Source organism: Chrysochloris asiatica, unplaced genomic scaffold (genome assembly GCF_000296735.1).
Source record: "Chrysochloris asiatica unplaced genomic scaffold, ChrAsi1.0 scaffold00072, whole genome shotgun sequence".
In the NCBI taxonomy this organism is placed as follows: domain Eukaryota; kingdom Metazoa; phylum Chordata; class Mammalia; order Afrosoricida; family Chrysochloridae; genus Chrysochloris; species Chrysochloris asiatica.
This window is the reverse complement of record NW_006408590.1, coordinates 466,473-479,846: the sequence shown is the minus strand read 5'-3', so window position 1 is coordinate 479,846 and position 13,374 is coordinate 466,473. Positions and strand designations below refer to the sequence as shown.

Genomic DNA, 13,374 nt, shown 5'->3' with positions numbered 1-13,374 from the left:
CACAGGACCTTGACAGGCACTAAGATAAGCAGCATTCCCAGTAATTTGTGCCAAGAACAAAAGATGCTTAGGACTTTGTAAGTTGGATTCCTTTTCTCTTCTCTTTATATTTTTATGTATTTCACACATGCTGAGTTTTATTTTTAATAGACTTTTCAGAGGGTGATTTTAACTAGTAATTATTTGTGCCCTTCATGAGTAAGAGTTTAACAGACCATAGGATATATGTGCATTTGAATTTGATATTGTTGTTGTTGTTATGTGCCGTGGAGTCGGTTCCAACTCATCGCGACCCTGTACAGGGTTTCCGAGACTGTAAATCTTTACGGAAGCAGAACGTCTTATCTTTCTCCCGCAGAACAGCTGATAGTTTCGAACTGCTGATCCTGAGGCTAGCAGCCCGATTCATAACCACTATGCTACTAGAGCTCCTTTGAATTTGACATTAGATTATATATAAATGACAATTTGTGACGTTACTTTGAACCAAGTAAAACCAAGCTAGGCTCTTACTTGAAGTTTATTCTAAACCTGATTCCTTGTCATTGTTCTAGTTCTCCCAGATGCCTTAGCTACCCATATTCTACTCTCTCATCCTTAACATAAGCATTAGTCAGCATTATTCTTTTTTTTGGAGCAGGAACTAAGAAAGAGTTGTATAATTTTTCAAAAACTGTAAGCTATCTTAAAAAAACCAAAACTTTCAACTGACTTAGCATTATAAATAAAGAAATGTTGCTGTTGTTTGTTATTAAGTGCTGTTGAGTTGCTTACGACCCATAGTGACCTTGTATAAGGAACGACTGATAGGTTTGAACCGCCAACCTTGCAGTCCAGCGCATTATCTTGCAGAGTCATGTGTTGCTGTTGTTTGTTAAGTGCCGTCATGTTGATTCTGACCCATAGCAACCCTATATAGGGTTTCCGAGGATCAGCTGGTGAGCTTGAACTGCTGACCTTGCAGTTTAAATGACCTTGCAGTCTGACGCAGTAACCCACAGTGCCACACCAGGCCCTTCACAACAGCTATGTTGTTGTTGTGAAGGGCCGTCGAGTAGGTTCCGACCTGTAGCAACCCTGTATAGGGTTTCCAAGGAGCAGCTGGTGAGCTTGAACTGCCGACCTTGCTGTTTAAACAGCGTTGGAGTCTGGCACATTAACTCACAGCGCCACACCAGGACTCCAGCAGTCTGCTATGGAGGGTATGAAAATACCACAAAAACAAGTTAACTAAGTTGCTAATAAATTTTCAATGGCAGCAGATGGTAACAAAATAAGTGACGGGTAGATTAAACAGTTAACATGGTAGTATTGTTCTTGTTGTTGTAAAGTGCCGTCAAGTTGGTTCCGACCCATAGAGACCCTGTATAGGGTTTCCAAGGAGCAGCTGGTGTAGTATAGTAGAGTATTAAACTTGAACATGATGTGATTAACATTTAGAAACATTGTAATGGGGTTAAGTAAGAGTTAATTCGTTTTAATGTTTGATTTCATAGAAATACTTTAAAAGAATGAGAATGTATTTACTGTTTCTTAGAGCTGAATTTGAGTCGGAATTGACTCCACAGCACACTAACACCGCCATAGCTTAATTAAAGAACATCATAGAAGTCACAGTATTTTTACACAAATAACATGTATGTGCAAGTTATTTGCATGGGTACACTATATCAGAACTTTTTTTGGTAACATAAATTTCATCATTTTTGATGGTCACAAGTGAGTGCGTTATTTATGTGGGCTTCCTATTTGTAGAAAAATACAGTACTTTTGGCACAAACAATCCTGTAAAAGTATAGTTAATTAAACATTCACAACTCTACTACTTAAACATAATTTTATGTTTCATTTTTTATGTTTACATTGTGTATTTTAATACAAATGGGGCTTCAAATCATTCATGGAAAATAGGATTAACAGATAATGGTAATTTTCCATGAAGGTTTTTTTTTTTAACTACCCTCAAATATGTGTTCATATATTTTTGTCTTTTCAATATTCAATGCTGTGTATTGGATATTTTCAAATACTAAGTCCTGGTGTGGTGCTGTGGGTTAATGTGCCAGACTGCAACACCATTTGAAATGCAAGGTCAGTGGTTCAAGCTCACCGGCTGCTCCTTGGAAATCCTATACAGGGTCGCTATGAGTTGCAACTGACTCGACTGCACTTACCAACAAGCCTATTGTCCACTGAGGTACTCCAGAAGCTAAGTCTTAGGAGAAAAGTAGTTGGCTTTTCTTGTTCATTCGTGTCACTCTATCACTCATCTTAGCATTGCTTTCATTGTGTCTAAGTACAGCTCTTTGAATATAGTGTTCTGACAACTCAAAATTAACGTGCTAATCTCCCATTGTTCTAAGGGACTTATCTTACAACAATATAAATGGCCTTCCCAGTTTCAATGGATGCCATGCTCTGGAAGAACTGTAAGTTGGTCTTTGACTTACTCTGTTTTATTGTGGTGCGTTGTTAATTTGTGGAGCATTTCCTTTTTGAAATCAATGGCTGTATTATTAAGAGATTAGAAATTAATTTACTCAGGTATTTTTTTTAATAAGATGTCAAATTGTACAGCATATGTGTCCATATAAACAAACAGATGTATCAGGCATTCTCTGAGATGCTGTGGTAGGGTGGGGGTGAGGGGTGGGAGCAGTTGTGGTAGTTGGTGTATACAACAAACAAAAACTTAGCTGAACTGTTGAAGGAAACCAGGCATGGCTACCAGCCACATGTATTGCTATGCCAATCTGTTACTGGTGGAAGCTGCTATATACTATGTCAGTTTGCTCTGTTGGAAGTTGGTGTGGAGGGGAGAGGGAGGCATTTAATTCTCCCAATTTTGGTCCCCTTCATATGACACTTGTCATGCTTGTGCTTCTTGTATCTTTTCTCACTTGGACATCTCTCTCATTTTTGAGCTTTGTTGATAATTAGTACACCATCTAAATTCTTTAACTCTCAGTATAATTTGTGATGAAATACTATTTAGCCTCTTTCAAAGTTGTTGAAGTCACTTTGGTCCCACATATATAGTTCTTAAAAGAGAATAATGAACAATATAGACTTTTTTTTTAACTAGTTAAGCTAAACTGTTGTTAGGTTTTAGGATGACTTCAGGGGATATTTTTGGATTAAGGTTGTGATGATCAGAGGACAATAGTTGGGGTTCATCCATTCTCTATGACTCTAGAAAGTCTAGAATTCATGATAATTTGAAATTCTGTTCTGTATTTCTCCCTTTGGTCAGGATTCTCCTATGAAATCTTTGATTAAAATGTTCAGTAATGCTAGCCAGGCCCCCACCATCCAGTTCTGTTCGCCTGAAAAAAAATCCATTGTTTATGGTGGTAATTGGCCTTAGAGTCCATATCTGCCTTCTGTTCTGACTCTCCTGCCTGGGTTGCTCAAGTGAATAGAGACCAATTGCGGTATCTTGGGTGGCTGTTGGCAAGCTTTTAAGACCCCACACACAACACCAGGGACTATACATATTGCTTTAGAAGCATTAGACACATTACTAGGCCAGTTAACTAAGATGTCCCATGAACCTTAAACCTCCAAACCAAGGAATCAAATCCCATGAGGGCTGTTTTTGTTTTTTTAAGTTTTTGTTGTGAATTATGTGATAGTTTACATGGGAGAACATTAGCTCTACATTCGTCTTGTGGTATGTTGTTTCACTGCCTGTGGTTATAGTCCCCTCCATGTAAATCCCGTAAGGTGTATTGATTATACTGACAGCCTCAGCAGCTACTCTTTTTATTACTGTTGTTTAAATCTATCTACCCTACCACACAACTTTTTCTAGTTCCGCATTTTACAGGCTTTTGTTACTGTTGTTTTAAATCTATCTACCACACAACTTTTTCTAGTTCCACATTTTACAGGTATACAACTTAAAGACAGCAATTACAGTCATCAGCTATTGCAGTTTCCCCCTTTGATCAGGATTGTCCTGTGAAATCTTTGATCCAAATTATTCAGTAATGCTAGCTAGGCACCTTCCTCAATCGATGTGATGTTATCATTACCATTACTTTCCTGTGCCCTCTTTTTCCGTCTCCTTCCTCAGTTTCTCTTTACTTTTAACCAAACCATTGAATGTTATCTGTGAATGGGTATTTCAACTTAGAAAACATTTAAGAAATGTTATTTTTAAAATAGAAATACAATTTTTGCTCCTTATTATTATTTTTTCTTTTTATTTTAGTTCTTTGCAACATAATCAGATCCACCAAATAGAGGAAAGTACTTTTCAAGGCCTGATTTCCCTACGGATTCTGTAAGTTTGTGCTGATTAAACAGACATAAAATTGTTATGAAGTTATAAACCAATAATATACTATTGCAGTTCCCATGTTAACAAATATACTTAAAGATTTTATTAAACTTTATCACATGATACTGTATAAATCATCTACTTTTGGAATTTTCACATTTGCTAATTGTTTATTTGCTCCATTGGTGACTAAAAAGTGTATGACCTGTCTAGCTTGGGGGCTAAGACTAGCCTGTGGCCTGTTTCTGGCACTTGTTTTCTTGGAATGTGGCCATGCCATTTTGTTTAGATTGTCTAAAGATGCTTTTACCATACAGGGACGTAGTTGAGTAGTTACAGCAGAGTCAATGTGACTCACTGTCTGCTCTTCTACAGGAAAAGGTTGCGGACCCTGCACCAGGGTACCTATTATTATAACGAATAGCAAATATGTAGCAGAAACACTCATTTAAAAAAAAAAATATTTGTATATGAGTACATTTGTACCAGGCTCTATATTAAGCTATTAGGAATATAGAGGTGACCAAGACAGACCTAAGAAGCTCTGGTAGTGTAGTGGTTACGAATCGGGGTGCAAACCTCAAGATCAGCGGTTCGAAACTACCAGCTGTTCCGTGGGAGAAAGATGAGGCTTTCTGCTACCATAAAGATTTACAGCCTCAGAAACCCTGTACAGGGTCACTATGAATCGGAACCGACTCCACGGCACATAACAACAACAACAACAAGACAGACCTGGTGTGGCACTGTAGGATAAGCACTGGGCTGCTAACTGCAAGGTTGATAGTTCAAAACTACCAGCCACTCCTCAGAAACCCTGTATAGTATTGGTATGAGTCAGAACTGACTCAACCGAACTTAACAACAACAGCAAAGACAGACCCAAAGGAACGCTGATGTTACAGTGGTTAAACACTTGGCGGGTAACCAGAGAGTCAGTGGTTCTAATCCACTAGTCACTCCATAGGAGAAAGATGTAGTACTCTGCCTCCGTAAAGATTAAATCCTTGGAATCACTGTGGGGCAGGTCTCCTCTGTCCTGTGGGATTTCTGAGTTGGAATTGAGTCAATGACAATGGGATAGATGGACTATAGACCTTGTCCCTGCTTTCATATAACTTTAGTGCAGAAAACACAGGTAAACTATATCAGTGATTATTTTTTAAATATAGAAAAAAAAATTGTAATTGAAGTAAAATTACATGTATCGAATCCTGTTTTCTAGTAGTTCCTATTTAAGAAATAAAACATGCATTCTACTAGGAAACAGTTTCTTGATAGTTGGTAGTTTTTAGGTTTTCCCTGCTTGCCAATAGGCTGACTGTGGGTTTGGAGGTAGTGTGGGGAAGGGACTGGCTCCTAACTGCCATCACTTCTAGAACACTGATAAGTGATAACAATGAAAAGCTGGCTTTTTCATGATTTAGAATGAAGTTTGTCAAGTTTTCCTGTTATCCGAGAGATGTGTCATGGAATGAATGTATTTAATCTTTAGCCAATTTAAGTGTGCTTGGAGAGATTATTTCTCTGTTTTATGAATCCTGTAATATCAGAATTACTCAGAGGGTGTTTCTCAGTGTAGTGTGTCTCTGCTGCTGATATGATTTTTATTTCCTGCTTGGGAAAAGAATGCTATCTGAAGCCCTTCTGGAATGCTCATGTTTGCATATCGATTCTTTGTCATCCCTCAGGGCCTTATCACTAACCTTTGAGAAGGCAAATAATATGAAGCCTGTTTTTATTTTCAGCTTTGTCATGAGCTGGGCTTTTCCTCACCTACTTAATACGAAAGTTTGTATCTTTTGTATTTTTGAACTGTTACCAGAGTGATAGAGAAAATTCAAACAGATGCCAGGTAGAAAGGAATTCTGGTGGTACAGGGGTTAAGCACTTGGTTGTTAAGTGGAAGGTCAGTGACTCAAACTCACTAGCCGCTCCATGAGAGAAAGGTGTGGCAGTCTTGTTCCATAAAGGTTTACAGCTTGACAACCCTGTTTATCCTATAGGGTTGCTATGAGAGCAGAGCAATCAATGGCATTGAATTTGGATATAGGTAGAATCACTGCGCAAAGAAACACCTTCCTAAGAAATAGATTACTGTGAAGGAGGCATTCAAAATCATTCTTTAAAAAAAATGTTGTTGGACAAAATTGAAAATCTCTGTTATCCAGGGATATTGTGTGACTGCCTCAGATTTTAAAGTGCAGTTGAAGTAACTAACTGACGCTGTGTTTATTTGCAAAGATTAACATACTATTCTAATAATTGCAGAGATCTGAGTAGAAACCTGATCCATGAAATTCACAATGGAGCTTTTGCCAAACTTGGGTCAATAACTAACTTGTAAGTAGACTGTTTATGCAGTAATAACATGAACATAGTGAATAGTGTTATAGAAACTTGGCATTTAATGCTGCCGTAGCAAAATATTTTTCTGTTCCCGTGCATAAATGCCAGGCTGCATTGGTGTAGTAACAGCTTCTATGATGGCACAATGAATGCTGCGTTCATTATTTAGCTCACCTGAACGTAACCTTTGAATTGTTGTGTTTTGTTTGTTAATTAAACAACAGATGTTTTTATGTGGTTTGTGTCTTAAGTGTTAATGTGAGGTTTCATTTATATTTTAGAGACATAAGTTTCAATGAATTAACTTCATTTCCTGCTGAAGGCCTTACTGGGCTAAATCAACTGAAACTAGCAGGCAACTTCAAACTGAAAGAAGGTTTAGCAGCAAAAGACTTTGCGAATCTCAGGTTTGTTTTTTGTTTTTCTTTTTAGTTGATATTATAGTAAGCTTCTAAATTTTTGAATGTCACAGTTTTTGATGTAGTTCTTGTATGTGCGGGGAGTATTTAAAAGTATTTTCCACCATAGTTGACACAAATTTGGTCAAAAATAGAATTTGACCATTGTTTAATATCTTGGAGAATATGAACTGCTTTCAAAGAGTTGATACAACTATGAATCAGGATTTTTTTTATGCTGTGGACTTTTGTTAGCAATAAGATTGCAGAAACCACATAAGTGGGAACCTACAAAAAAAATTGATGCAGGATAATGCATTGGACTTCAAGGTCAGTATGAACTGCAACGTTGGCTGTTAAAAATTCACCTCCTGGGAAATGCTGTACAGGGTTGCTATGAGTCAGAACAGACACAGCGGTATTTAACAACAGCAAAAAATTGATGTGGAGCTGTAGGATAAGCACTGGACTGCTAACTGCAAGGCCAACAGTTCAAGCCCACCATATGCAGTGTTGCTATGAGTTGGAACCAACTCAACAGCACTTAACAACAACAACATTATAATACTTCAAAGGGAAGCTAGAGTTATAGGGGGAACCTTATTAAACTAAAAAGAGGGTTTGGAAGTACTCTACTATGAAAGGAATAAATGTTTTCAGTACATTTATATAAGCAGAGTAAATCCATTTAATGGTAAAAAGTCATAGAATGACCTGGGGCATTAAACTTAAATGAAACTAGCAGTTTCATGTAATAAATTGGGAAAGATTTATGAAAGGAGACTGATTTTACTGTAAATTGCAGTATTGCTATTAGAATTTGAACGTGGTTTGATTTACAGTCAACTTTTAAGAGCAGCTTCTCTATAAAGGGAGAAACTCTGGTCCCCTGACACCAGAGCTCTCTTACAGCTGAGGAAAGCGAGGTCCAGAGAAGCTGAATGACCGCCAAACACATAACATCAGGTCTTTCTGGCTCCTAGGCTGGAGCTTTCAAAGATTACAATGCTTTTTTTAAAACAAAAACATACCTTTGAAGTTGCTATTAAATGTAGATTTTCCTTTTTTTTCCCAGGTCTTTATCTGTACCATATGCTTATCAGTGCTGTGCATTTTGGGGTTGTGACTCTTATTCAAATGCAGAAGATAGTAGCCTCCAAGGCCACAGTGTGGCGAAGAATAAAGGCAAGTGCATGTACTTTCTAAAATAAACAATCTTCAAGGTCTCTGCTATTGTAATCCTTTTGTGACAGATGATCAACTTGAAATCTCTGAAGATAGAATTTACTGTGTTACTAACACCTTTATTGTTGTGTTCAGCCTCATCAAAGCTACATTTTCATCATCTACATGAGGGAAAATTACAGGAAAATATGGTTCTTTTGACTTGCATCCTATTTTAATTACACATCCTCTTTGTTATATATACAGGTACCGCTGATACAGCTGGTGTCACAAGCAGTGCTGAAAATGAAGAACACAGTCAAATAATAATCCACTGTATACCCTCTACAGGTACATCAGCACATTTTGCTGTTTCTCACTTTAAACAAATGTTGTTTAGTATCGTCGAGTCAGTTCTGAGTCATAGTGACCCTATATAGGATTTTCGAGGAGCGGCTAGTGGGCTTGAACCGTCACCCTTGCGGTTCAAACCGACCTTGCGGTCCAGTGCATTAACCCACAGTGCCACACCAGGACTCCACATATATACAAGGTCACTAAGAGTTGGAATCAACTCTTAGTGGAAGGTTAACGGTTGCTGGTGGCTCATTTGCTCCTTTGTTGGATAATATGCATAAAGAACTGACAACCAGATGAGAAAGGGACAGTTTTACTAAAGGTGAGGCTAGACTTGAACATTCAGTGATTCCATCTCTTCCACATTGCGGTTGACCAGGAGGAAAACTGGTCTTAGTTAATCTGTCTCCCAAGGTTGTTGTAGAAATGAATTACAAAGTTGCCTCTTCTATTCATTTGCAATGTGCCAACCCACCAGCCACAGCCCTAGGTCTACTCAGAGATACCATGCTTACTGCAGAAGCTAGAAATGTAGGACCATAGACTTCTGTTAGGACTGGGAGTAGGGGGCAGTTTTCCAAAGACAGAGACTGGGTGAAGCCTGCTCTCTAGGCTTTTGAGGCAAAATAACTCTACTAACTAGTGAAACACTTCCCAAAGGGTGCCCTGTTCTACTACGTCAAATGAGCTGCTGTTTCTCTAATAGTTTTTCTTTTTTCATGTCCCTCCCTTGCAGGATGAGTTCAAATACAGAAATCTAGAAAAAAAAATTTTTTTAACTTTTCTCTTCCCATTGCCCTGAAGGTTTGCGTGAGTGTGTGTGTGTTTTAAATTAAGACAAAGTCCTTTTAACAGAAAAAGACAAATACTGTATGATTCTACTTCGATAGTAGGCAAATTCCTAGAAGAAAGTAGATTAGAGATTGATGGGCTGAGGAAAAGTAATTAGTTATTGGTTATAGTTTCTGTTTGGGGGAAGGGTGAAAAAAAGCTTTAGAAATAGTGGTGGTGGGTATAGAACATAATGAATGTAATTAATGCCACTGGAATGTATACTTAAAAATGGTTTAAATGGATTGGGGAGGGGGGCGGTTTTTTTACCACTGTAAAATAAGGAAGTGTCATCTGGAAATCAGGTATAAATGGTGCAGAGTTGGTCCTAGCGCTGTGAATGAATATCTCAAGGCCTGAAATGTTCATCACATTCTTTGACAGCTCAGAAAAATAAATCAGAATATAGAACGTGTCTTTTAGACAATTGCCAAACATTTTCTTGTGCTTTAGAGTCAGAAGTTTGTTTTCCTCTGGTGATTTCTAAATAAAACATTTATGATATAAGTAATATGTCAGTTATTGGAATCTATAATTCAGGCCTATTAAATTAGTCCTTGCAATCCTTATTTAATACACATTTTATTGAACATAACTTTCTTTGAATAGTTAACATTACTGTGTTAGTCTTAGGTAAATGAACTTACTGGAATATCTTTGGTCAGTTTAATCAAAACTGAAATTTCAGTTTCTCTGGATTAAAAATGTGGATAATTATAACTTAACCTGTTTTATCAGATTGCTTTTGAATCATAAAAATGTATATATACACACACAAACACACACATAAACATGAACATAGAGAATTACTATCAAGTATAGTGGTGTGACGCTGTGGGTTAATGTGCCAGACTGCAAAGCCGTTCGAACTGCAAGGTCAGCAGTTCAAGCTCACTAGCCGCTCCTCGGAAACCCTGTACAGGGTTGCTATGGGTCAGGATCAGCTCCATGGCGCTTAACAACACCAACAATGGTGGTGTGGAGCTGTAGGATAAACACTGTGTTTTAACCTTGCTCACAACAAGGTCTGCAGTTCATTTCAACTAGCCACTCCTTGGTGTGGTTATGAGTTGAAAATGACTGGGCAGCATTTCACAACAACAACAACAACACTTTGGGGAAGGCCAACTATGTGCCTAGTATAACCTGCTTAGTATACAGTTTTACTTAAGCTTCACAACTCTTTGACAACAGGCATTATTATTCACAAAAGAGAAAATGCTCAAAAGTGCGTAAGTTGTTTTCTCAAACCCATAGGAGCAAGTTGGTGTAGTTGCTTGTAGACTAGAATGAAATGTTGCCCAGCCCTGCTCCGACTTCACCATCAATGGTAGGTGCTAGTCCACTGTTGCGGTCACTCTGTATTTTGAGTGTCATCCAGCCGAGGAGGCTCAGCTTCTAGCACTGTATCAAATAAGATTCTATTCAGATCCATAGAGTTTTATTGGCTGGTTTTCAGACGTAGCTCTCCTGGTTTTTCTTCCAAGTCTGTCTTAGAGTAGAAGCTCCATGGAAACCTTTCTACCATGGATAACTGGTATCTGGAATACCATTAGTGTAGCTTCCAGCCTCATGTTGTTGTTGTTAAGTGCCATTGAGTCGGTTCCGACCCATAGCGACCCTGTACAGGGTTTCTGAGGGTGTAAATCCTTACAGGAGTAGAAAGCCTCATCTTTCTCCCGCGGAGCGGCTGGTAGTTTCGAACCGCTGACCTTAAGGTTCGCAGCCCGATTCGTAACCACTACGCTACCAGAGCTCCAGCCTCATAGCAACTTATAAACCAGCAATACAACAACTAGACAAGTGGTAGAGTAGCAAGTTACAAATTTAGTTTCTCTGATTCCAAACTCTCTATTGCTACAGTGTATCAAGTACCTTAACTTAGGTATAAGAGAAAGTAAAAAAATGTATATTATATAATATTACTGTTGGGCCTCATCAAACATTGGACTGCTAACCATAAGGATAATAGTTTAAACCCACTAGCAAACCATATACAGGATCACTAAGTGTCGGAACCAACTCAGCAGCACTTAACAAAATAGTATCTCAGAAGTAGTGATCTCTTTCAATTTAGTAGATTTCATTATTATAGATTTACCTTCATTTACTTATCAGGTCATCTAATTATGAAAGATAGCATTTTCTAAATTTGTCTTTTTACTTCTTTTTCTTTTTTTAGGTGCTTTTAAGCCCTGTGAATATTTACTTGGAAGCTGGATGATTCGTCTTACTGTGTGGTTCATTTTCTTGGTTGCGTTGTTTTCCAACCTGCTTGTGATTTTAACAACATTTGCATCTTGTACATCACTGCCTTCCTCCAAATTGTTCATAGGCCTGATTTCTGTGTCTAATTTATTCATGGGAGTCTATACTGGCATCTTAACTTTTCTGGATGCTGTGTCCTGGGGCAGATTTTCTGACTTTGGCATTTGGTGGGAGACTGGCACTGGTTGCAAAGTAGCTGGATTTCTTGCAGTTTTCTCGTCGGAAAGTGCCATATTTTTATTAACGTTAGCAGCCATTGAAAGAAGTTTATCTGTCATGCAAAGTGGGAAAAGCAATCATATCAAACAGTTCCGGGGTGCTGCCCTTTTTGCTTTTCTGGGTGCCGCAGTAGCGGGCTGTTTCCCCCTTTTCCATAGAGGGGAGTATTCTGCATCACCCTTATGTTTGCCATTTCCCACCGGGGAAACTCCCTCCTTGGGCTTTACTGTAACCTTGGTGCTTTTAAACTCACTAGCATTTTTACTCATGGCTGTTATCTACACTAAACTTTACTGCAACTTGGAAAAAGAGGACCTGTCTGAGAACTCACAGTCTAGCATGATTAAGCATGTTGCTTGGCTCATATTCACCAATTGCATCTTTTTCTGTCCTGTTGCATTTTTGTCATTTGCACCATTGATCACTGCAATCTCTATCAGCCCTGAAATAATGAAATCTGTGACTCTGATATTTTTCCCTTTGCCTACTTGTCTGAATCCAGTCCTGTATGTTTTCTTCAACCCCAAATTTAAGGAAGACTGGAAGTTACTGAAGCGACGTATTACCAAGAAAAGTGGATCCGTTTCCGTTTCCATTAGTAGCCAAAGCGGTTGTGTGGAACAGGATTTCTATTATGACTGTGGCATGTACTCACACTTGCAGGGTAACCTGACTGTGTGTGACTGCTGTGAATCCTTTCTTTTGACAAAACCGATATCATGCAAACACTTAATAAAATCACACAGCTGTCCTGCCTTGGCAGTGGCTTCCTGTCAAAGAGCAGATGGCTATTGGTCCGATTGTGGCACGCAGTCTGCCCACTCTGATTATGCAGATGAAGAAGACTCCTTCGTCTCGGACAGTTCTGACCAGGTGCAGGCCTGTGGACGAGCCTGCTTCTACCAGAGTCGAGGATTCCCTTTGGTGCGCTACGCTTACAATCTACCGAGAGTTAAAGACTGAATGAATGTGTTTGTGACTGTTTATCCCCCCACCCACCAAAATCACAGTGTTGATAGAGTGAGCCTTATTCTGACCTTTCATCTGGAAAGCACTTCTGTAATCATGGCCTGCGGTCACTTAGGAGGAGAAGGTAGTAGTGTATTTCTCAAACAATAAGTTTTCAAAGAACACAGGTGCCTAACGCATAAATTGGTAAAACATGCAACAGCTAAGCAATGTGTGGTTTATTTGCAACACAATTTTATCTTGAAAAAGAATTTTAGGTAGAGTAGCAATATAATGTTGAAGGAGCCCAGGTGACGCAGTAGCTAAGCACTCAGCTGTGAAGCAAAAGGTCAGTGTTTCAAACCCACCAGCTGCTCTGGGGGAGAAAGCTGTGTCAGTCTGCTTTTGTAAAGATTTACAGCCTTGGATATCCTAGAGGGAATTCTCGCCTGTCCTATAGAGTTGCTGTGAGCTGGAATCCACTTAACAGCAATGGGTTTGGTTTGATTTTGGTTTAGCAATCTGTAAGAAGTAAATTTATACCTGTTTCTGAAT

The 13,374-nt window shown here is 38.7% G+C and overlaps 1 protein-coding gene across 1 annotated transcript in view; it reads left to right on the top strand.

Moving 5' to 3' along the window:
• Positions 1–12,910, top strand: part of LGR4 (leucine-rich repeat containing G protein-coupled receptor 4) — a 148,909-nt gene extending 135,999 nt beyond the window's left edge. Inside the window, exons 11-18 of the mRNA XM_006864849.1 lie at positions 6–77; positions 2,364–2,429; positions 4,217–4,288; positions 6,557–6,628; positions 6,916–7,041; positions 8,108–8,217; positions 8,464–8,547; positions 11,567–12,910. Coding sequence (XP_006864911.1) covers positions 6–77; positions 2,364–2,429; positions 4,217–4,288; positions 6,557–6,628; positions 6,916–7,041; positions 8,108–8,217; positions 8,464–8,547; positions 11,567–12,834 — 1,870 coding nt within the window. The 3' untranslated portion in view covers positions 12,835–12,910. The remainder of the gene's footprint in view (positions 1–5; positions 78–2,363; positions 2,430–4,216; positions 4,289–6,556; positions 6,629–6,915; positions 7,042–8,107; positions 8,218–8,463; positions 8,548–11,566) is intronic.
• Positions 12,911–13,374: the final 464 nt, after the last annotated feature.